This window comes from Microchirus variegatus (genome assembly GCF_963457635.1).
Source record: "Microchirus variegatus genome assembly, chromosome: 10".
Taxonomy (NCBI): domain Eukaryota; kingdom Metazoa; phylum Chordata; class Actinopteri; order Pleuronectiformes; family Soleidae; genus Microchirus; species Microchirus variegatus.
Window position 1 is genome coordinate 22,589,142 of NC_139811.1, and position 26,036 is coordinate 22,615,177.

The 26,036-nt window shown below is 41.9% G+C and overlaps 1 protein-coding gene across 1 annotated transcript; it reads right to left on the bottom strand.

The window, feature by feature from the left end:
• Positions 1-15,594: 15,594 nt before the first annotated feature.
• lfng (LFNG O-fucosylpeptide 3-beta-N-acetylglucosaminyltransferase) lies at positions 15,595-23,258 on the bottom strand (the record flags this gene model as incomplete). Its single annotated transcript, XM_083895968.1, has 8 exons — positions 15,595-15,859; positions 16,719-16,804; positions 16,913-17,078; positions 17,953-18,038; positions 18,158-18,311; positions 18,396-18,498; positions 18,682-18,730; positions 22,833-23,258. 8 exons carry the CDS (start codon positions 23,256-23,258, stop codon positions 15,793-15,795), a joined length of 1,137 nt encoding a protein of 378 aa, XP_083752094.1. The 3' UTR covers positions 15,595-15,792.
• Between the last annotated feature and the right edge of the window lie 2,778 nt (positions 23,259-26,036).

A 26,036-nucleotide genomic window follows, 5' to 3' on the forward strand; every position in this document is an offset into this window, starting at 1 on the left:
GTGACTGTAAACTTGAACTCGTGAAGCTGTGAACTTCTTTGACGCTCTCAGAGGATTCTATTAGGACAAAGACGAGCTGCATGATGGAAATGCAGCTGGGGAGAGGTTTTTATACCACTGGAAGCTTTGTTTTTTTTCTTCTTCCTTTTTTTAACGACGATGGTGAAGCACTGGAATATAGACGAGTGTGTGATGTCCTCAACAATATTGCTTTAGATCATTTGCGGTGCCCTTTCTTCACCAGACTGCACATGGTTCTCTTCAAGTTGTAAAGCTTAATTTTCTTTAACAGGACAGGGAATTGTGTACTGTATATATGTATGCACACACACACACACACACACACACACATATATACACACAGCCTGGCAACGCTCTACTCTACCAAATGTAGAAGTTCAGAGATAGAAAATCCACTCACATTTTTCTCCAGCAGAAGTTTTAATGCACATTTATGTGGGAAAATGTCGCACATCGCAGTTTCCTCGGAGGAACAGCATCGATCACCTGCCGTCCTGTGTCTCCCAAATGTGTTTTAGTGTTTCTAACAGCAGCAGCAGGAGAATGTGAGTGGATGCAGTGAAGGAATGCTTCAAAAGCTCTGCTCTGTGTATAAACTGGAACGTGTTCCTGTTGAAGCATGATGACTCTCCATATGTGGAATGAGACGTTTGTTCTTAACTTCTCTGTGACCAATACAGGACTATGTTTTACTTTATTGTTATTTTTGAGACTGTGCCAACGACAAAGGGAGAACGAAAGCAGCACAAATCTTTTACTCTGAATATCTTTTAAAAAATGTCTTTATTTTAGGCCTCTTTGCTCAAAAGGAGAAAATGAGCGAGACATTTCTGCTCTGTGAGACTTTATTACTCTGATTGTTGTTTTTCATAGTTTTTGTTTGTTGTACAGATTGTGAACATGTACAAAATGTCAGATTGACATTTACATTTAAATTTCTTAAAAGGCTAATTTTACATTTTAAAATATTCTTAATTTGATTTGCTCGTAGATGGGTTTTTTTTTCAAATTCCGTTTAAGAATCTGTAGCGAGCATTATGTTGCTTCATTAATGTGAATATGGTCAATAGAGTCCAAGTTTTTCATTGTGTTTTTTTTTTTTTTTTTTAATCACTAGATGTAATCATTTTTTTTTATTATTATTGTTATTTTTATTTTATACATTATTTTTGCAGTTTCTAAAAATGTGTACATGTTAAAACCTGTGGTTACATTGAGGTTGAATGCTGTGTTTTAAAATTAAACACCTTAACTGTATCAATCTGTGTAGACGCTGCTGTGTCCATAATGTCTTCCACAGGAGCAGACACTAGGTGGCAGCAAAGCTTCACTGTCGTCGCCACCATTTTATTTCAGCTGAACTGGTAAAGCCACCTCTTATATGCATGTCTTTAAGTTATGAACTTTAAACAGTTCTATGTGTACTTTATTTTAATGGAAATACTCGTTTTAATTTATAATTTACTTCAGGTATTGGAGAAAAATGTTTTATATAGTATGAAATGATTTAAAGGTTGAATATTTTAATTTGCGTAGGTTTAGATACTCCTCTAGCTGTAACATTAATTATCGATGTTAAATTTGTTACATTGCTAATTTACAACCATCGTCTGCTTATCTAGGCCACATTAAAATATTAATAAATTGTATAGTTATTAAACTATTGTTGGAGGCAGCTCAGATGTACTGACAAAACTTATATAATAATGTAGATGTTGCAGGTTTTCATTCTATTTTAGGCTTTACTGTTACTTTTTACCGATACAGTGGTATGCAAAAGTTTGGGTACCTCTGTAAATGTTCATAATTTTCAGTGGTTGGTCAATCATTGGTTGTTTGAATAAGACTTTTCAGTTAAATATATCATATAGGAGACAAACACAGTGATATTCGAGAAGTGAAATAAGGTTTATATGATTTACAAAAAGTGCAAGAATTATTTAAACAAAATTAGGCATGTGCGTAAATTTAGCCAACCTTGTCATTTTATTGATTTCAATAACTTTAGCACTAATTATTGGAACTCAAAATTGGTTTGGTGACCTCAGTGACCTTTGATCTCCAAAAATGGGCGAATTCTATCATGAGAAAGAGTATTTAAGGAGGCCAGTTGTAAGTGTTTCTCCTCTTTGCATCTTCTCTGAAGAGTGGCAACATGGGAGCCTCAAAACAACTCTCAAATGACCTGAAAACAATGATTGTTCAACATCATGGTTTAGGGGAAGGATACAGAAAGCTATCTCAGAGATTTAAGCTCTCAGTTTCAACTGTGAGGAACATTGTGAGGAATTGGAAGACCACAGGCACAGTTCTAGTTAAGCCCGACGTGGCAGACTAAGAAAAATCTCAGATAAGCAGAGGGGAAGGATGGTGAGAACAGTCACAGTCAACCCACAGACCAGCTCCAAAGACCTACAACATCATCTTGCTGCAGATGGTGTCACAAAAAGCCTTTTCTCTGCAAACGGAGTCGCTTGAGATATGCTAAAGCACTTTTGGACAAAACAGCTTCATTTTGGTATAAGGTGCTATGGACTGATGAAACTAAAATAGAGTTATTTGGGCAAAACAAGGGGTGTTATGCATGGATCTTTCAACAAGACGACGACCCTAAACACTGCTCAAAATCTACTAAGGCATTCATGCAGAGGAACAAATACAACGTTCTGGAACGGCCATCTCAGTCCCCAGACCTGAATATTATTCAAAATTTGTGGTGTTATTTAAAGCAGGCTGTCCATGCTCGGAAACCATCAAACCTGACTGAACTGGAGCTGTTTTGTAAAGAAGAATGGTCCAAAATACCTTCAGCCAACAACAGCTTCTAATTGGAAGCTATAGGAAGCGTTTAGAGGCTGTTATTTCCTCAAAAGGAGGATGCACAAACGTTTTCTTTTGTGGTGCTTAAACTTATGCACATGCCTCATTTTGTTTAAATAATTATTTTTGTAAATCATATAAACTTTATTTCACTTCTCAAATATCACTGTGTTTGTCTCCTATATGATGTATTTAACTGACATTTCTTATGCAAACAACCAATGATTTATAAAGGAAAAAAAAATATTGTATAATATAAACCGGGTATGAAAATGTTGCTCTATAATTGTAGTTTTCTGACACGTTAATGCCTTTCATTCATGTGTTGCTATTTCTCCCTGATTGCAGTGCACTGACTGACAGACCATGCACAGGCCTGCATGCAGATCATTCTGAGCGGAGCAGAAAGGCAGTTCTGTGTGCGAGTGACCTCTCCGGGGTCTGACAGCAGACGAGAGGTCAGTGTCAGCGCTGGGGGCCACCAGTCTGGTTTTGTCAACTTCCTTCATACCGCCGGCCAGCTGCCGTCGCCTCAAACACACACACACACACACACACACACACACACACACACACACACACACACACACACACACACACACACACACACACACACACACACACACACACACACACACACACACACACACACACACACACACACACAGACTGGCTCCTCATGTGGAAAACTGGTGGCTGGATATGGAAACCACACAGACAGAGGAATCATCTGTTTTTATCATTTCTGTCTTCGCATATTTAGATCATGGTGTGTGTGTGTTTTTTTCTTCTTATTTGACCTTTAATTGTTTTGCCATGTCATTTTAAGGAGATTAATATTCAAATACAACAGTTTTATAGTAATAATAATTGTATTTAAAGGGCCCGTATTATGCAAAATCGACTTTTTAATTATTTTAATACTTATATTTGGGACTCTGGAGGCCATACCTGTCCCCAAAATGTGAAAAACCAGGACTCAGTCATGTTTTAGTGGTTCCCCTTAGTGCATTTTCAAACACAAGTGCACAAAGTGCTTTTTGCAAGATGAAGCAAAAAAATATAAATAGTACACGCATGCACAGAAAAGAGGAAAAAAACTACGATTTTGAATAAAAGCAATAAAGAATGGGTAAATATAAAAAGCAAGATGTAAAAAATGGGTCATAAAACTCATGATTTAAAGATTCCACAGAATCTTTAAGCTGCATCTCTTCAGGTTCACCATTCTGAGTAATATTAAGGGGGATTTTCTGTCTTTAAGGATGAAAACAGAGACTTTATAATGTCTTTGTCTCCCTGCTGTTTATTAGGGGGCGTTAAAGAGGGGTGACCTAAACAAATAAAGCATGACAGAGGCTTTTACATGCACCTGTCTTATTACACACAGGCCACTCATGAATTGCTGTTTTTCAACTATATATGATTGTACTTTCAGGAATATAAGTATAAGAAATGAATCTATGATATAATATCCCTGAACATGAGTGATAATAACTTCAGATCACCTTTAAGAAGTTAAGAACACAACTATATGATGTGCTTTTACAGAAAAAGAGGAAACTCTTTTCCGATACACGTCAAATAAGCAAAAGTGAATACAAATTACAAGGATTAATATAAAAAGCGACAAAGCACAAGATAAAAAGATAGAACCACAACATCACATCATGGAAAATCAGTAAAAGTTCCAGAGTCGAGAGGCTCTGATTGCAAAAATACTGTCCTGAGAATTCACTGTTAAATGTAATATTCAGGGGAATTTTCTGTCTTTGAAGACGAATACAGAGACTTTATCATCTTCTCAGCTCCCTGCTGTTTATTAGGGGGGGTTAAAGTGTGTGTGTGTGTGTGTGGGGGGGGGGGGGGGGGGGGTGCGACGTAAACAAAGCAGTAAACAAACAAAGCATGACGGAGGCTGAAGTTTTTACAGCCCGTCTTACACACAGGCCCCTGAGATGCAAATGAAATTTCACGTGGTCTCACTGTCAGGGAAATTGAATTACCTCTGCTTGTTGCTGCACTGGAGGAATGCATTACTAATGCTTTGAGGTAAGGAGCTGAATGGTGAGGGAGGAGAGAGACGGGGATGGAGTGACCCCTCTTGCCCCCCCCCCCCCCCCCTCCTCACTCCCCAAGGACACTTCCTGAGTCTGGCTGGGCGTTCAGCCAGGTGGTCAGACCACAGCTCAGTGCCAGGCAGCTGCGCTGCGGCCAGGACACACATGAGGGAGTTCAAGCTGCACAAGGCAAAGACTGGCATTTAAATTAAAAAAAAATGCACCTGTTCTTTCAGCCTGAAACCACAAACTCCCACAGGAACCCGACAGCAGAGCGTAAATGAGTGGTGTGTTTTTGCCACAACAAATCCACACCACACCACAGTGTAATGACGGCCATATTTTGGAATGTTGAGACTGTTCCCCTGCATTTTTGATTATTCGAGTTGAGTTCTGAACAACTACAGGTAGATTTAAGGCGTCATTAGATGGTTAAAGACAAGTTCATAGTTTGAGTCTGCCAAGAATGCAACAAATATAAACCACTGTACATTTTAATGTGAAGGTATTACACAAATATCTGACAATAAATGACATTACTGCAATATTTTCTCCCTATCACCATGCAATTGCATTAGAAATTATTTTACATATACATATTACAAAGTTATTGCCATACTGTTAGCACAGTATACCAGTATGTTACTGCACTGCAATGTTAAGTGTTACTAGCATGACGGAGGCTGAAGGACAGAGGACCTCACCACGTGTTTAGTAGGTGTCAGGTGTACCTAATAAAGTGGCAAATTAGTGTTGAGTTCATGTAAAATCTTCAATACACAGCCTACAGCAATGAAATCAATTCCAATTTCTCACTTACATACAGAAATGACATGTAATGTCGTTGCAGGATGGATGAAGCCGATGAGTCGGAATAATAAGGTGGACATGGTCGGTGTTATTAAAAATCACTTTATTTTATCATCCAAAGGTTGTTGTGTAATAAATAAATGTAATAAGTATTCAGTTAATACATTTTTTTAGAGAAAATACTGTATATAATTGCACTGCAGTCCAGACTTGGAGACACAGACCATTAAAAACTTGAGTTGTTATCATTAGATCTTATCAAAGCGAGGGAAAAAATTGGTATCAATTATCGGCTATAGAGGAACCCATATCAGTCGACCTCTCGTGAATACAGTGTGTTTCTTTGTGTCCACTTTTTTTCTTTTTTAAGACAGAATCCGGCCTTTTTTTGTTGTTGCTGGTGAGTTAAAGGGAGTCAGGGAAACTTGGAGTCTGGTTTGTCTCTTTTGTGGCCTGCAGACGCAGAGGGAGGCAGCCGTGTCCTAGAACTCAGCGCCCGCGTTATTCACAGCTCACCTCCTCCTTTGTGCACATGCACCCGGAGCACGTAGCCTGAGAAGGATTTACAGAGCTGTCTGGTTATTCTTTCTCCTCATCTTCTGCTCACCGAGATGCTCCGTGACTCTGTGAAAGCCTTTCCTTCCCTCCCTGCTCTTTGGAGCATATCTCAGAAGTGACAGTGAATCATCAAAAACAGACCTGAGTCTTTTTTTTTTAAAGAATGTTTGGCCTTTTAGACAGTACAGACACACGGTAGGTGGTCGAGTGAGAAGCAGCAAAGGATCATGGGTGAAAATCGAACCTGGGTTGCTGCAATGGGCCTTTTGCCCCGTGTGGCACCAGCTCGACGCCCCCCACTGGAGAGCAGTTGATATCAACACTCAACATGTATAAACATTGTAACATTGATATTAAAGGTGCATTATGCAATAAATCTAAAGCAACTGGCCATAAAATCCTCCTAATATGTCACAGAGACTCAGGAATAATGTTCATATAACAAACTGAACTCACCAACAACAACAGTACAGACAAAATATTTGCATTAAAAAATATATTTTGCAGACTGCAAATCATGTTTATGTTTTGAAATCATGTTTTGGCATGTGGCGCCACCTATCCCCGTCTACCAATCATTGCAGTCAGTAGATTCTCAGCTGCCGAGCAACCACAGGTTGCCAGTTACGTCAGAAAACGATACCTAAAAGACCTCGGTATTTTGAATTTGAATGTAGTAACTGTTTTTGGCCACATTCTTACATATGGCACCTTTAACATACATGTTGTACAGTACTAGGTGATAAATTGTGGTAAAAGATAAAGTGTTCACTAAAATCACACTATATGGACGAAAGTATTTGGTTAAAAGTATTGTTAACTACTGAATTCAGGTGTTTTAATCAAGCTTTGGCCTCTAGGCCTTGTATCTCCAATGAACGCTTCAGCATACCATGTTATGGTTCCAGCTTTGTGTCATCAGTTTGAGTAAGGCCCTTTTCTCTTACTATAACGTAACTGTGCACAAAGCAAAGTCTATACTTGCATGGCTTGATGAGTTTGGTGTGGAAAAGCTTGACTGGACTGCACAGAGTGACCTCAACACTCTATCAAGCATCTTTAGGACAAACAGAGATTGTGAGCCAGGTCTTCTTGTCCACATAACAGTGTCTGACCTAATAAATGCTCTCCAGCAGGGTTTCTGAATCCTGGTCCTGAGGAACCACTGCCTTCCACCTTTTAGACGTTTCCCTGTTCCAACACACCTCATCCAAATAAATGGATCATTATCAGGCTTCTGCAGTGCTCGCTGATTAGCTGATTATTGGAATCAGGTGGGTTCTACAGAGTGAAGGGGCACACATTCTGAAGTGTGAAAGCTGTCACAGCTGCGAAAGGGGGACCAACTCCACCTTAAAGGAACTGTGTATGTATTTGAATACGTCAGCCATCCCAATATTTTTGGCAGTGCACTTGTGAAAATGATGACTTTGAAATCTCAAAATTCTCTTTAAGCGGACCTACACCGGAAGTTCAAATTAACGCTGTTTTTTTTAGTGTGTATCTGCATCATTACCTTGTTTAAGAAGCCCTGAAGGTTCTAAACAAACAGTTCAGCCACTGCTGAGAACGCTGTGTTTTATTGTAATCTCGGGCTCAGCGAGATCTCTGAAAAAACCCGGTCCGGTTACATAAACATCGGTTCTCCTGAACAGCAGATCCTCTTGCTCCAGGCACTAGTCCGGGCACATCCGGTTGCATACATTGAACCACAGAAGAAGAATAACGTCCGTTGTGGAGGTGTTTCACGAGCGACAGTGTCTTCTGACTCTGGGTCTGACTCTGGGTCAAAGTCATAAAAGGGACTGCGGCGGGGAGTCGTGAAGAAGCTATTTTTAAACACTGTTAAAACAATGTTTTGATGATGAGTAGCAGTGCATCCACCGTTCCAGAAGGGGGAGCTGCGCTTCTGAGAGTGGGTGTGCCGAATGTCACTTCCGGGTTGAGAGAGTTGAGTCTCAAATCTCGCGGCTGGGAAACACTGTCAGAAAAGAGGATTTCTATCGGCTCGTTTACAGCAACTAGGAGGTTTTTGACCATAAAAACAAGTAAATGTATGTAAGTAGACCTCCATAACTAACATATATGTGCAACAGGACCTCTCTATGTGAGCTTTGAATGTTACATGTAACTATTGTTGTTCTGCATTTTGGTAGAATGTGTTGTATTTTGACTGTGTGTTACTTCCTGCACATTTTCCAAACGAGAGAGGGGTGGAAATGGCCTTGTCGTTTGGCAGCAGCAAAGCTGGTCCTCCTCCAAGTTCCTCCACTCGCTTACTCGAGTGCTGCTCGCTGTGATGTTCAAGTCCCTCTGAAGTGGCGACATGTGATACCTGGATTATGGCAAACTCCCACTCGCTCTGCCTTTAGCGAGCCACGCTGAGCGGGATTAGAGCCTGTGCCAGTCGCTGTGAGATCTCTGTCTCTGTGTGGCCAGTGGGAGACGTGTCTTAATCCCTGCAGACAATGCACTGCGGTTAATTAGAGAACGACAGATATAGCAAAAGGGAAGTCACGAAGACAATGAGTGAGTGGACAGCGTCTGTGTTAAATCCCCTGTCCTCTGAGGAATGTCCCTCTGCGGCAGCCATCGCGCTGTCCGCTCTCCTCACCCTCTCACCCTCCGTGTTTACAGTGGTTTTTACAAGTGTTGTGAAATCTCACACATTCGTCTTAGTTCTCTTGATGGGAGGTGTGAGAAAACACACCCAGGTGTTTGTGTTTGAATCAGCAGAGCGTAAACAGTTAACAGCTTGTCGTCCCACCCTGAACAACAGTGATAGTTTAGTTTTATGAATGCAGATATAAAGCATCAAATCCAGAGGGGACAAATTAGGGAAGCAAATTAAAGTAACACAGACTCTTTATCTGTGTCAGCTCTAAATAGTTTGGTCTTTATACAAATGAAAATGCATAAAGCCCAATTTATACTCCTGCGTAAAGTGCTCTGCGTAAGTTACGCAGAGTCCTCTGCGTCGACGCAGAGCCTGTCGGATAGCCTCTGCGTCGTCTCCAACTGCACAAAATATGTTTTAAGTGTCCGTCACTCCGTCAAGGGACAACGGAGACGGCAAGAGCTGCGATTGGTCCTCAGGACAGACTGAGCGAAGCTGCTCTGTGCCGGCTCACAGTGCGCACCGAGCGTCCACAGAGGCGGAGCTGATCACCGCTGACAACATCGCTGCCAAACTATAAATCGGTATAACTTAACATACACAGCACATGTTTAGACTCTAAATGGCTAATTTCTCGCCTCAAAATATCTTAAAACTGTGTTCCGTGACACAGAAAAGTGAAAAAACGGCCACTGTTTCAGCAACAACAGTCTTTCTCTCTCGGACACCATTGCTCACTGTAGCCAAAGCACAACAGCCTTGCGTAGCGACCCCTGCCGATCGGGTGGGAAATTGCAGTGCGTACCCGTCACCACGACGCAGAATTATGCCTTTTCTGTTAAAGGCCTTCTGTTAAAGGCCTTTAAGGCCTTTAACAGTATGATTTATTGAACAAATTCAAATTCTAAATGGTATCGTCAGCAATCTTAACTCATTGACATAGACGCGGACAAAGTCACCCGTGTTTGTGTGTTTGGTTTCCCCCTGCGGCGTCAAATATGTCAGAGTCACTGGATCAGACTGGAGTCCCTCAGGCGTTTCGTGTTGTGTCAACAGAACATGTGGACATTTTGGACGCAGGGTGTTTTATTGGTGGCTGATAATCATCATAATCATCACCAGCTCCAGCCTGCAGTCATATTTCTCCACAGTGCGCTGACAGGCTGCAGTTGGATGTTTGTTTTTCATCTGAAATCGTTCACCTGTTGCCAAAACTGCATATGCAAATCGACGCTGACACTGACATTATTCAAGAGGAGTTACACGGGGGAGTGTGTAACCTCGAGTCATGACACTAACGTCTTATTTTAGGACATGTCGTATCTCGTCATGATGCTGAAATGTTGCTGTTGGGTTAGCATAGCAGCATAACAGATTAGAAACTGGGTAAAACTATCAGCACGGCTTTGTTCTCGCCCTCTGTCCTTTGTCTAAACTGCTTTTTTCCTGTCCAAACTGTGTTGTCTTCTGTCCAAACTGCTTACTTTTTGTGTCTAAATTGCCTTGTCATCAGTCTAAACTACTTCATCCTCTGTTCAAACTTTTCCTCTGTCCAACTGCATCCTACCCCTGTCCTCTTTCCAAACTATGTCTTCTTCTGTCCAAATTGCTTTTTTCCTGTCCAAATTGCCTTGTCATCAGTCTTGTCAACTACTTCATCCTCAATCTGTGTCCAGCTGCCCTGTCCAACTGTGTCCTGCACTCTGTCCTCTTTCTAGAGTCATTTGTCTTCTGCCCAAACTGCTTTTTCCAGTCACCTGTTTTGTCTTCAGTGCAAACTGCTTCGTTTTTGTGTCCAAATGGCCTCGTCATCTGTTTAAACTACTTCATCATCTATCCAACTGCGTCCTGCCCTCTGTCCTCTTTCCAAACTACTTCATCTTCTGTACTTTTTGTGTCCAAATTGTCTTGTCATCTGTCTTGTCAACTACTTCATCCTCAGCCCAAACCTGTGTCCAACTGCTCTGTCTAACACATCCTGCCCTCTGTCCTCTTTCCAAACTACTTTGTCTTCTGCCCAAACTGCTTTTCTCCAGTTCCCTAACTGTTTTGTCTTCTGTAGCTATTGTTTTTGCCTGTGTCCAAACTGTTTTGGCTTCAGTCCAAACTGCTTCTTCTGTCCAAATTGCTTGTCGTGTTGCGTGTTGTTACAGCCTCAGGGTGGTGTCATCTTTCACCTTGAGTGTATGTCTCTACATGTGAGTGTGTGATGAGTTGCAGGTGTGTGCGTGTGCGCTTGATTGAACGGCAGGTGTGTGAGTGTCTGAATCCTGGGAGCTGATTGGTCCTGCACAGGATGTTCTAGTATAAGAGGCTGTGGTGGACGTCCCATGAACCAGTCACAGTCAGACTGTCAGCAGACATGTTGTTTGTCCACTGTCCAAACAGAGGACGAGCATCTTCTGTCCAAATTGCTTCTCCCTGCGTCCGAATTGTTTTGTCCTTTGTCCATATTGCCTCATCTTGTGTCCAAACGACTTTGTCTTCTGTCCAAACTGCTTCATCCTCAAGCCAAACTGCTTCTCCCTGTGTCCAAACTGTTTTCGTCCTTTGCCAAAAATGCTTTGTCCTCTATTCAAAGTGCTTTGTCTTCTGTCCAAACTGTTTCGTCCTCTGTCCAAATTGTTTCGTCCTCTGTCCAAAGTGCTTTGTCTTCTGTCCAAATAGCTTTTTCCTGTGTCCAATGTTGTTTGTCTTATATCCAAACTGCCTTTTTCCTGTGTCTGAATTGTTTCGTCTTGTGTCCAAATTCCTTCGTCCTCTGGCCAAACTTCTTTATCCTGTGTCCCAACTGTTTTTGTCCCATGTCCAAACTGCTTTGTCCTCTGTCCTTTGTCCAAAGTGGTTCATCCCCTGTCCAAAGTTCTTGATCCTCAGTCCAAACTATGTCAACTTCTGTCCAAACTTCTTACCGTCTCCTGTTATCTCTCTTCTGTCCAAACTATATCGCTGTCATTGGTCCAAACAGCTTTGTCCTCTGTCCAAACTGCTTCTCTGTCCTGGTTCCAAACTGTTTCCTTCCCACCATCCTCTGTCTAAACTGCTTCCTGCCTTGTGTAATCCATCAAAACTGCTCTGTCCTCTGTCCCAACTGGCCCCCCCTGCCATCTGTCCTCTGTCCAAACTGATTTTCTGTCCTCTGTTCAAGCTGTCCCTCTGTTTGTCTCCGGGCCCTTCTCGGGGCTGCGAACGCTGACTTTCGGACCCGCTGACTTTGTTGTGCCGCAGACGGGAACAAACATCAGAACGGCAGCAAATGTTTGAGGGAACATAAACAGTGGGGAACCGCTCTCCTGTAAGAAATGCCATTCATCCATTCATGTGCTCACAGATGTCACAGTGGTATGTTTGAGGCTGAAAACCGAGCTGGAGGAGCCGCTCTGGCTCTCAGACTTCACTGCAGCAGCGCACATGCAGCCTTGTAACTGAATTAAAGGGCGATAACGTACAGTTACTCGTGTCTTCAGTTAACTTTGGTGCAGTTTTTTAGAGTCTGAGCGTTAAAGGGATCAGAGCCAGATTAGAGCAACACTCGTATGATTTGTTGCTATTCCTTTTTTCGTAGGTAGAGATCAAACTCCTGTTGAGCCGATTGCTGTTTGCACATTCACGGCTTAATGCACACAGTTTAATACTTAAGCTCCCTGCCCTCTTTTTCCCATGGGTGCAGTGAGAGAGGACGGATCCGTCTCTTCCTCTTGTTAGAAAGCCCAGAGAACCCAGATCAACACTGACACAGAATCACCGAAGCTGCCAATCAGAGCGCTTTGACTGGTTTATTTTACAACGAGGGATGATGAGAAACTCCCGCACTCGTTTAGTGGAAACATTCTATGAGTCAACAGAGAGAAGAAAAGCCCGGCTCAGTTTAAAGACTTACACACACTCATAAAACACTGCAGTTTTTTCCCACTATACTTTACTGGAAGACAAAGCTGTGATTATGGTTTGTGGTGAGGATGTCACTCGAAGTAATTTGTCTCCCATGTGAGGCTGACGATGGATCTGCATGGATTCAGTCAGCATGTGCTCATGGTGCCTGGAGTATTTCTTACTTAATTAATGTTTTTTTTTTCTACTCTTTTATATGATTGGATTGATTCATAATTACAAAGGAAGCAATTTTTATGTTTTCTGTGTCATAGAGGGTTGGTTAATATGATTTAAAGATGTCTATATAGTGTCTCCAACAGACGTGGAAGGGATGCGTAAGGTGAGGAATATTAACCTGTAACCTCAATGAATGTTGCAAAATGTACATACTGTACCTTTAATGACATATTCCAATGCTGTGTTTATTATGAGTTGGTAAAGGAATAAAAAAATTAGCAACATCTGTCCCAAAAGTTACATAGCACAATATAAACCTGCAATTGGTTGATTTTTTACTTGTCTTATAGATTTTCAAACAATATTCACTCACTGGTCACTTTATAAGGTACACAGACCACCATAATAACACTCATTAATGTTGTAATTAATTAACTATTCGTGCATTAATGAGTTATTGAACCTAGGTGTACCTAATAAAGTGGCCAGTCAGTGCACAGTATACATTATATGATTATAAAGGGATTTCAAAATTAATTAATCAAATTGAGTCCAGTTCTATTACACCATGTACAGATTACAGATTATCAGACAATATTATACCATAATAATAATTATTCAAAAGTATAAATACTGGTAGATTTTGTTAATTTAGAAAGAACTAGATTATTTGTTTTTGTCTTTATGCTGAAATTATAGTGGATCTGCTGCTGTTGCTTTAGCTTCATATTGCACAGACATAACAGCAAGGATATTCACCTTAAATAAGCACATTTTCTAAAATGTCAAGCAACTTTACTAAACATTTAGTTGGCAACTATAAAAAAGTTAAAATACTCAACCCTGGAGGTAATATATACATTATATTTTAATTAAATATTATTATTGCATTATAACTGACAACTGTTGTAAGTGGATAATTAAAATTAAATGTATAACTTAATTGGAACCAGCAAGTTATATGAATTGAAATGTCAATAAAACTACATGTAAAGATGCATTATAATGTACAGTATCATTTTGTGCCACTCAAACAGGTTTTAGTCTGTATGTGTTTGTATGGATTTACACTCTATATCAGTAGAAAGTAACAACATGTTCTATTTGACTACAGCTCTTAAAGCAGATTAATAAACGTTAAAGTGAGTGTTTTGCAGTCTTGACGTTTTTTTTTCAGAAAAACAAATAAATGGACAAACACGTAGGTAAAGTTTCTCAGTGGTTATGCACTTTTATTTAAAGGTGTAGGTCCCACTGTGGGGCCCAAAGGCTGCAGATACCACAACCAAAGCTCATAATCCCTGAGAAGCCAGTATTGGGACAGAACTGTGTGAACCCTCCAGATACTGGAGAATAAACACTGTGGCTGTTCAGTCGACACAGTTCAAAAAGCAGTACAACAATCATGTCCAGGTCATTGAAAGCATGTGTAGACCACACAAAAGCAGGGAAATTACATTCTAAACATGTACAGTAACTACTCATCGAAACAAAAGCCACAGTACACAATACTGTCATCAAGATGTACAGCGACACCCAATATGGGTGAGCGACGACACAGAGGAAGCTAAAAAATAACCTCCATGTAAAATTTCAAAAAAAAACACAAAAAAACACTGATGTTGCTCCTGGTAAGTTTTCACCTCACAGGCCTCGACAGTAACAAGCCAATATTATGTGTAAATAAAGGACATTCACAGCAATAATAAGAAAATAACAACAACAGAGAGGCTCATCAGTCTTTTGTGCAGAAGTGGAACAGACTGTGGCTCGGATTACACACGTGCTTATTATTCAGACACAGCTTTTTTCATTGCTGTTTTGGGTTCCCCCTGTGTGTTGTCGAGCTTAAAGATTCTGCCAAAGCGTGAGAGGTGAGAAGTCTTTCTCAGGAGCAAAACGTCAGCTCGCATTTGAAAAATCCAGCTGTGCAATATTATTAATAATAATAATAAAAAGAAAAAATACAATAAAACTTTCATTTCAGAGCAATTCAAAAAGCTGATTGTAACCCCGAATCAAAATCTCTTCCACTCATTATTCTTCCCTGATTGTAACTAATGCAAGGAGTGTTATTAAATACAACAGAATGAATAGATTTTGAGGGGTTAGTAATAATTTTTTGGAGACAAATCTGAGGAATGTCGAGGATGTAAATAATTTCACCACAAATAGAGAGAAAAATATTTTTAAAAAGTGCTTTTTTTGTCCTGATAAACCTCAGATTAAGTCACCAAATGAAGCTTTTGGACATCAACCTCCTGCCAGCTCAGGTTTGTGTGGGAGAAAAACAAATATAACACTGAAAACTAAAAAAAAAACACACCTTCATACTTGAGTGTTTGTCCGGAGTCATCTGGTTTAAAAAAATTACAAAATAAAATACTGGAGAAGTTATTAATAATAACAATAATGTCCTGGATGGCATTAGATTAATAAAAAAGAGAATATGTTAATGAAGAGCTGGCAAAAAAGGCTTGGATATTTGACAACACATTCTATGAGAATCGCAGATACATTTACAAGCAACAAATACATCACAAAGCTCAAATGATTGCCCGCAAAAGCTTGACACTGAAAGCTTCTTCCTGTCCGAGAGCTGGAGTCCTTCCACCCGAGCACCACAGAGCTGGGGGGGGGGAGGGGGACGGGGGGGACGGGGGGTGTTCCTGGGTCAGAACAGGAAGAAAAAATAGTCCCGATGCGGGCCGCACAGCAGCCCAGTAAAACTATCAAAGACCACGCGCCACTGCAGCAACAGCGGCCACGCGGCCTTATTCCAAAACACTGGTCCCTTCGCGCCTCTCAGATAACGAGACGCGGACGGGGACGAGGATGAGAAAGGGAGCGGTCGCCCTAGAAGGCAACCTGAGGCAAACACCACGGGGTGTCTGGGTACAGGAGACAGTGCACAGACTTGAACCTGCAGGAAAACACAAGACAAAAAAAAGAGTTAGATTTTAATATAAAAATCTTTTCCATGCTAAAATAGGCAATGAGCACCATTCTCATTGTGAACAATGAACTCAGTTTTGTAGCTTTGATCGTTCAGTCGATCCCACTGATGATATAAAAAGTACCGAGGGCTGTCTCACACAAGAGGATTTTCAAATCTGACATGGGAGACCACAGACGCAACCATGTTTGTAACAGATTTTCAATTTAATCGTGAGGAAGAACAGACCAGACCAGGGTTCCTCAATCCTGGTCTTGGGGATCCACTGCCCTGCGTGATTTAGATGTTTCCTTGCTCCAACAAACCTGATTCACATGACTGGAAACACTTAAAACACGGAGGGCAGTGGTTCCTCAGGACCAGGATTGAGAAACCCTGGACTGGATGATCCCGTCACGGTGTAGAACCACACATTTGGCGTTTAATCAAACGATTCCAGGGATGCGGGATCTCACAGAAACTCACACGATTTAAAGTGACTTCAGAATATAAACTCGTATGGAGGCGGACTGTCGGAGTCGTTGTGTGTGCAATGTTTTGTGCTGAGAAATGCAAAAAAAACTGTCTGAGAAGACGGAATCAACTTGGCTTATACAAGTTTACGGCTCTAAACTAAAGTACACAACATCCGTTTCCTGGTTCAACCCGTTCTCATTGCTTATTGCGTGGTTTTGCTCAATGTTAATCCCTCACACACTACAGGATAATTTGGTCAGATAATCTCTTCAAACCAAATTTGACACCGATAAAACACATTCCCACTGCGCAAAAACGTTTCTTTTTTTCTAGTGAGAATGTGATGAAAGTGTGATTATATCCCTCTCACCTGGATGGATCCTCCTCCACAGGAAAAGCCCCTTTCAAATTGATGATATTGCTCTTGTTTTCAAACATCCCATAACTGAGGGTGACCTGGAAAAAGAGTTACCAAAAAAAAATTACAAAAAGACATGAGTGACACAGAAAAACAACACAAATGACCAATGATGTGTAATGAAAGGCTAATGGTGACTTTCTCACCTGTTTGTGGATCTCAGATCTGGACACCTGCTGCAGGTTCTCCAGGTGAGAGTGGAACAGGTTGCTGCGGGTCAGCGGAACGCCGAGGACCGACTCGATGATGTAGCCCACGGTGCAGTCGTCAGGTAGACGGATCTTCTCCGCCGTGTTCATGAAGTGACCGCCGCTGTGGAAATGGACAGAGACGCAGTCACAGTCAGTGCCAGTGTCACACAGACAGCAATTATGTTTGCATGCATAGTTTTTTTTGATTGTCATAGCCTTAGAATAGATGTATTTTAGGTACGGGCCTTACTTTAAGGAGGCGGCTTAATACACAAATGAAGAAGATTGACACTCTTTTTGGAGTGAAGGCCACCATAGTCTTCTGATGCACTTTAAAAGACTGCTTTATTTTGAAAAATAAGCTAATTTATCATAACATATGGTGTATACTTTTTTGAGACACATTTTTCACAGTTGAAAATATTAAAGGTGCCATATGTAAGAATGTGGCCAAAAATGGTTACTACATTCAAATTCAAAATACCGAGGTCTTTTAGGTTTCGTTTACTTACGTAACTGGCAACCCGTGGTTGCTCGGCAGCTGAGACTCTACTGACTGCAATGATTGGTAGATGGCGGTAGGTGGCGCCACATGCCAAAACATGATTTCAAAACATAAACATGGTTTGCAGTCTGCAAAAGATTTTTTTTACTGCAAATATTTTGGCTGTACTGTTGTTGTTGGTGAGTTCAGTTTGTTATATGAACATTATTCCTGAGTCTCTGTGACATATTAGGAGGATTTTATGGCCAGTTGCTTTAGATTTATTATATAATGCACCTTTAAATAATACAATAAATCGTTCATTATTAGGTTACAACCTTTCAATGCAAACTGTTTTCATACGCCATAAGTTCTCTGATTTCAGCTTCTTATAATTCTATGTTTTCTGGTTTCTTTGCGTCAACAAACAGAATATTTCAATGTGGACCAAATGAGGCATTTGAAAACATAATATAAGACACATTTATATACGATATAATCCGAGTCTTACCTGGCCCACGGGCTCATCTTCAGTGCCAGACCTCGACTCACGCAGAAGCCTGCTCCTCCGGTGGCAAACCAGAAGTTGACGGGTTTCTTTGAGAGGAAACGGGAAACAGAACGTTGTGTTATTACAGAGAATCATCTGACAAACAAGGCATGACCTTGAAATATGACTTTTATATATATATATTGAATAAGATCTTTGTACATACCATCTTATTGTCCCCCAGCCTCTCCGTGGCCTCGATGGGCCGGTCCAGGCTGGGTTTACCGATGTACATGTCCTGGGTGTGAGGATACTGGGACAGAAGCTTCACCAGAGCCCGAGCGTTCACGTAATTGTCATCGTCCACGTGACAGAACCACCTGAGACGCAGGGACAACAGATGTCGTTAGATTCTGAGATCCTTCAGACGAACGCGACAAATCATAGCGTGAAGCGGTGCTTACTTTTTCCCAGACTCGATGAACTTGTCATATTCCACTGCCATCTTACAAGACAGAGCTTGTCGACTATGAGCTGCAGAGCAGTTGGTGTTGATGGCATGACTCCCTGTGGCAACAAGGAAAACAATATCATCAATGGGGGCTCTTTGTATTCGAGGACCACAGGCAAAAAGGGTCACGGGCAGAATTGTTATGACCTTTTAGAAAACGATTTTCCTAACAAATACAGAATTGACAGAATCAATGTGCATCTCTGTTCCCAAGATAAAATCCCCGTCATGACACATACCCATTTTCTTCTTCAGCTCCTCGTCTTCTCCGTCGGTGAACACGTACGTCTGTAAACACACAGAGGGGACATCACAGATAAGTCAACTCTCGCTCTTCACTCTTTGTTTTTTTTTTTTGCCCGATCACGTGACCGAGCGCCACACGATCACAATTTGCGTCCAGAGTCCCGGCATGATTAGCATCAATCAACGTGTCCTTTATGCAGCGGAAATCATCGGCGAGTTAAACAACCCCCGTGCTCCAATAAAGGCCCTTTGTGCCGCGTTTCACTCTCACCATGGCAACTATGCAGCCTCCCCGAAGCATCCCAGACATAGAACAAAGGGTGAGGCAGACTGTCCGCCCCCACACACACCACATTCATGTATCCCATCCCCCCACTGAGCCCCCCCCACCCCCCCTCCCTGACCTGCTGCCTCACTTCAAACGTGTTGATTGCAGCTAAAACAAAACTGCAAGAGCAGAAAAGTTACAGTGGACAGAGATTTCTTTGTCTGATCCATGTCAAATTCTTACTTTTAAGTTTGTCTTGAAAGAATGTATTGGTTTAACTTTAGCTCCCAGGTCACTGTTTTTGTCAAAATGATTGTTCGTCACCTGTCACCTACATCTAATCCAACGTTTACTATGACGTGTGCTGCTGACCTCTTGGCCAGGTCACCCATGGAACAGAGATGTCTATTTCAATGGGTTTTTACCTCATTAAATAAAGTTTTCTCTCTCTGGAACAATCTCATACAATGTCTTCTCTTACTATTAATGATTTAAAATCCAATTTAAAGTCCTATCTTTTCAATCCTAGAATGCAGCTGTTTTAAAACTGTAGTACGTAACTTAAGTAAGTAATTAGTGTCGCCTGGTGACATTACTGCTCTGTGTGAAGGAATGAAGGAACTTTTTATTGTTTTGTGTCTTTTTACTGTAGTTTTAAATAGTCAGATTAACTTATTGGCTCTTAATAATCCAGTATTCATTCTTTTCCCTGTTATTTTTCATATCAAGACAGAAAGAGGCAACATAAACATTGCAGTAGTAAAGTGAGACAACTGTTGTTAACAGTAGGTCTGATAGTTTTCTCTTGCCCATGAAAGAAATAAAGTGACATCATTTCTGTTGTATTTTGTCCTATTTGCTGCCTTGTTTTGTCTGATTTCGCTTGTCTAAATATTTTGCTTCTGCTTGGCTCAGCTCCAGTCGTGTCAATGTGCTCCATAAGTAAACATGACTCCACTTGACTCGGCTGCTGTTTGACCGACACATTCAGCACTTTAAAAAAGAATCACAACCCTTGTTGCTTGTTAAATGTAGCAGTCAGTCGTAAAAGTAGCTGACAACAAAGAGTTCCAGGCGCTCAGTTTTAAAGACCCAGGTGAAGATTAGACTCCTGACACTGAGCAGGTGCACGCCGGTGAATGGGGATGATGAAAAGGCCGCCTTTTTTTTTTGTAACCGCCAGTGGCCTTGTTTACTCTTCACCTGAGGTGAGGCAGCACCTGCCGAACACGACGCCGTCTTATCAGCGCCACGTGTCTCTACACGTCAGGTCGTGGTGCTCGGCAGTGTTCCTGCGTCTGTCCTCGACAATGAAAACAACAACATCGTCTTTCTACACCGGGCTTTTTCATCGGCACAGAAACAGTTTATCGAACAAACTGTGCACAGATGCTGCCCAGTGCAAAGGCCCTGATCCTGTATTTGTTTAAGGCAGGGTGGTGGTTTCAGTGGTAACGGGGATCAGAGGCTGGTGCTGTTTGCTTTAAAGCCCATTGAATAGAGAGACTAATCACTGAGGCAGCTGCCCGAGCTGCCGGGCCACTGACAGAAAGGGGGATGAGGTGGGGGTTCATGGGAGGAGTGGGGTGAAATCTCACTGCTGATTAGTCAATCGAAAACCGTGTGTGGCCATTCACCCCCCCCCCCCCACACACACACTCTTCACCCCTTATCCTGCCTCCTCCCTCTCACCCCTCTGGGCCACATACACGGCCAGAGCTTCTTGAATAGAACAATGCTGTGAGTTTTCATGCTGGGTAAAGTCTCCACTGGGTAAATTCTAAATATGTTTGGCTGCATTTGCATACAGCTGCAGGAGTTAACTCAAGAAAAAGAAAAAAACGCCTGAGGGGAAGAGTTTTTCTTTGGCTCTTTGTTTCTTCACTGAAACAGTTACATTGACGGAATACTGATTCATACAACAATACAAAAAAACAAAAATGACTGTGTTGAGCTGAGATAAGAGGCGAGAGGGTGAGGAGACGGGGGGGGGGGGGTTGCACTCTTGACCACAGGAAGGCCTGGCACAGAGCTGAGCGCGGTGCCTGGCTGGCTGTCTCCAGCTCCAGCGGACGGAAAGGCATCAGCCCCCGCCCTCCACCCTGACTCTGTTCCACTTCTGTCCCAGACGTTTTTAAAGCGCTGTCAGCACTTTCTCTTCTCACGTCCTCAGCACCTTCCTGACCATTTACTTCACGTACTAATTTTTTGCACCATGTGTTATTTTTCTCTCTCTCTCTCGCCCTCTAAATGCTAAAAGCGCCCATTGTTGGAGTGCTGGCTCATTATCATACTCTTAAGAGAAAAATGCATGGCACACACCACCATGAAGATGTGGATGCCAGCTGTCCAGACGCTTGCAAAAAGGCAGATGGTGCCACTTGTACACATCAATCCAGGAAATAAAGACGGTTTTGATTAACTTCCTGATCTACTGTTTGTTGTACTTTACTTTAAAACCCTGTATGATGCTCTATGGTCCTGGTGAGAAGTGGACATTTTACTGTTAACATTAAAAAAAAAAACACTTTCCATCTCAAAAAGACATTTTGGTGGGTGGGTTGGAATTGATTTTCACTGGAAAAAATGTGATATATGCTCTGAATGGGCTCAAACATTAAGAAGGCCACAGGCACTATTGTGTCAGCAGTGCTATCACACAGATAATCTACCCTCCCTGTTCCTCAAGTAAACAGCTGCAGATAGCAACTGTGTGAAAGTAAAGAAACCTAAGCCTATAAATAAAAAATACTTTTTTACGCTTTTGCATTATAAAAAATTATAAAAAAAAAATTATAATGTTTGTCTACTCTCTTGTGTCCTTGCAGCCGGAAAAACTGGACAGATGTTCGTCAGCTGAGCGTGAGAATCAGAACCTGAGCACAGAGGATGAACATATGTACATGGTGGGAACTCGGAGCATCATATGGCTGGCATTAAAGCCCCATCCTTTGTTCTGTGTCTCCCCCACCACCTGGCACCCTTCCTCCAGGAACTCCCTCCAGCATTGTGCTGCCTCGATCTGTCCCTTCTTTTTTTTTTGGAGAGGCACAGTCATTCACCAGCTGCCTCTCTCTCTCTCTCTATGAGCCCTGCTGTTAACTTTGTCAGGATGGGTTAAGTAACAACATCCACCACAGTGATTACAACCAGTTATCACAATCAGGTCCTACTGATGCAGAAGATAACGTGTGGTTTGATCACAATTACACTGATATCACATTTTTTTCAAAAGCTTGGTTCCCAGCACAACCCAGCCCTATAGATGCACCCCCCTTTTGTCCCAAAGCATCCCCTAAACGAAGCCCCCAGTTTTCCCATCCCTCCTCCAGTGAGCTTGACCCAGACTCGGCTCCCACGTTCCCATGGAGAGAGAGGGGAGAGACAAGGGGCTGGGGAAAGCTTTTCTTTTCCCCCCTTCCTTCAGAAAGAAGCTTTGTTAGTCCTGGAAGGGGGACAGCGCTGGACTCGGTGCCTGTGAAGCATCCATTGCACATTCACAGGGACACCCCAAAAAAAAAAAGGAGAGCAGGGATAATAGAGAGTGGGGAGCAAAGGGGGGGTCTGTGAAAGAGAGAGTCCTGAAACTGCTCCCCGTGTTCTCAGGGACATCACTCAGAGGAGAATAAAAAGTGACAGAGCAGAGGAAATTCAGCAGGGTTAGAGTGGCTCTTTCTGGGGTGTCACTGTGGGACAATACAGCACTGTGTGCAGCCATCAAACAGACAGCAGCTCCATGGAGGCACTGGGTCATTGTCCTCAGCCTCAGCAGAAATGACAAATTGATCATATCCTTTTTTTTTTTTTTTTAAGTTATTCAAGCATTTAGCGTCATGAATGACAATCAACAATTAGGTTTTTGCACTGCTCCTTTACCTGTTGCATGTTCCTGGAGATCCACGTGTCCAGCAGCAGACTCAGTCTGGAGCGGTGGAACTTCTTGGTGGTCTTCACGGCGATGAAGATGTCATCGGCGCTGATGTCCTCTGCGGGAGGCGGCGGCACCGAGGACGCGGCGGAGCCCGCGGGTTTCTCCGCTTCTCTGCGCCCGCGGGTCAGTTTGGTGAAGTACGCGGAGAAGCCTTTCTTCACCTCCGGACCCTGTGCGGCATCCCGGAGGACAGCGAGGGTCCCGGTGTCCTCTCCTCCTCCTCCTCCTCCTCCTCCTCCTCCAGTGTCCTCATCCACCTGGACCTGGTGATGCTGCACAGCGACCATCATCATCATGAGCAGCAGCAGCAGTGAGAGACAGGCTGATCCGGCCACACACGCCGCTGTCTTCTTTCCGTTATTCTTCAACATGATTAAAACCTAAATTTAAAAAAGACAAAAGACTATCTCCAAAGCAAAGTCCATGTGGATGTGTCTTAAATAAAACTCATGAGGGAGAGTTAAAGTCCTACCTAGTTCATAACTGAAATGCGAATAAGATTCTCGCCACGGAGGGGAATTTATAAGCTTGCATGCAAGGCCACGCCTTGTGGGAGGTCCTTGAACGCAGCACGCCAGTGAGTGACGCAGGAATGGGGCGCGGTTACAGCTGTGTTTGTGTCTGTTCTTGTATGGGTACCTCCGTGAGGACCACCAAACTTGTGAGGACATTTTGGGAAAGTGAGGACATTTTGTCTGGTCCTTACATCTTTGGTGAACACTTGGTTTAAGGGTTATGCAGAGTTGGAAAGTAACGAAATACATTTACTCACGTTACTGTATTGAATACTTTTTTTGTGTATTTTGTAATTTTAAGTACAATTTAAAATCAGGGTTTTGTATTTTGACTCAAGTATTGTACTTAGTTACTTTATAAATCCTATCCGTTACTGAGTAAAAATAAAAATTCAGCACAATGAAGACCTACAGGGGTAAAATATACACCAGAACCAGACGAATGATGATGTGATTATCACCAGCACTGGTGCGTGAACATAGAGGGCGAACGCCAAAAGTGACGTAATATCCTGTGTCGTGAGTTCCAAAATAGTTTTGGATTTCTGAGCCCTTGTCATATTTCTACTACCCTCACACCCCACGCAAAGTAACTAAGTAACTTTTACTTAAAGTACATCTCAAATGAACTAATTACTTCTACTTGAGTACATTTTCAGATGACTACTTTTACTTCTACTTGAGTAATATTTCATCAAAGTATTGGTACTTTTTCCACCTCTGGGTTTAGGTTAGGCATTTGTGATGGTTAGGGTTTGGGGACAGGGAATGTATGTATGTCTACGAGTGTCTGATAAGAATGCTGCTTTTACATGCACAGTCGTACCTGCTGTTCATGCTAATCGTGACACAAATTAGATGGAGCATAGCTCTTGTGGTTGCTGTGTTGTCTGGAGGAAGACACCGTCGCTGTATGATTTCTGCAGTTCATAGTTAGCTCCTTCAAATTCTGGCTCCAAGACTGGGGAGGAAATGTTGGTGGATGCACAGAACGCCAAGTCTGACTCCAGTCTGACTAAGCGTATACATTAAGGAGTAATCAGACTAAAGCCCAATTTATACTCCTGCGTAAAGTGCTCTGCATAGGTTACGCAGAGACTCTGCGTCGACGCAGAGATTGTCAAAGAGCCTCTGCGTCGTCTCCGACTGCACAAAATATTTTTAAGTGTCTGTCACTCCGTCAAGGGACAACAGACACGGCAAGATGTCATATCTTAACACACACAGCACATGTTCAGACTCTAAATGGCCAATTTCTCGCCTCAAATTATCTTAAAACTGAGTTCCGTGACACAGAAAAGTGAGAAACGGCCACTGTTTCAACAACAACAGTCTTTCTCTCTCCTTTCTCTCGGACGCCATTGCTCACTGTAGCCTGAAGCACAACAACTTTGCGCAGCGACCACTACTGATCGGGCGGGAAATTGCAGTGCGTATCCGTCACCACGACGCAGAAGTAAGTATGAAGGCTCGAGGCGTGTCCGTGGTGACACAGTCGGATAACGCATACGCAGTCGGAGAAGTATAATGTGGCCTTTAGTAGCATTATGTTAGTCTGACTAAAACTAGCTCGATTTTACTAACGGACTAACGTTTACATGACTAACCAAAACCAACCTTGTCAGGACCGGTAGTCCAAAACCTGGTCCTAATAAGTCAAAACCTCATAGGTTTAATTTAAAAAATTTAAAAGGATTAACATAAACAGGTTATGGAGAACAATTTCTGACCAGTTTTAGACAAAAATCTGCATCTGAGTAAATGTTTTTTTGTTAGGATTAGCTACAAATTGTCCATCTATAGGGTTAGGGTTAGGTTGTGCCCTAGGTCAATCATTCAAGAGGATTAAAGCTGCAATAATTAATCCAGTAATTCACTCCAACAAAAAAAATCCACCAACAATCATTGAATAATTATAATAATATTTAGTACCAAAGAAAGTTCAAATGTGCTTTACAAATAAAAACACAAGTTTGATCAACCCATAGCTAATATTAAAAACTAGAGCATCTGGACATGCTATTACACGTTTAGGGAGATTCAGATATATGTATATATATATATGTATATCTGGATGTATGTATGTATATATATATATATATATATATATATATATATATATATATAGACACATACATACATACATACATATATATTAAGTATTTTAATTTCAGCATTTTAAACAGCTCCTACATGATAGTGATATCTATTGTTTTTGGACTAAACATTTGATCTATATTTTCCACCATTTTCTGCATGTTTTGGACCAAATGGCTGATCGATTCATGTGGGGAAAAAATGTTCACTTGCTGTGTCCAACTACATACAAAGGCTGTCCTACAGATTTAAGGGTAAACAGTTTGTGAGATGTGGCGTGTCCAACTGTGTCCCAAGTATGTTTGAGTCTGTGGTTCATGATTGGGTTATCCTAGGCTTAGGGGAGGGTTTAATATTGGTCCATTTCAGATGTGTTGGATGATCAAAACAGGGACAAAGTCTGTGTCCTTAGTTGGGAAGAAGCTGATTTCAGAGGGTCAGTCTTTCATGTTAGAGATAAGTGTTAACGGTGACTTTTAAATAAAAGTCAATGTAAGGGTCCCAAAGGTGTGTGTGTGTGTGTGTGTGTGTGTGTCC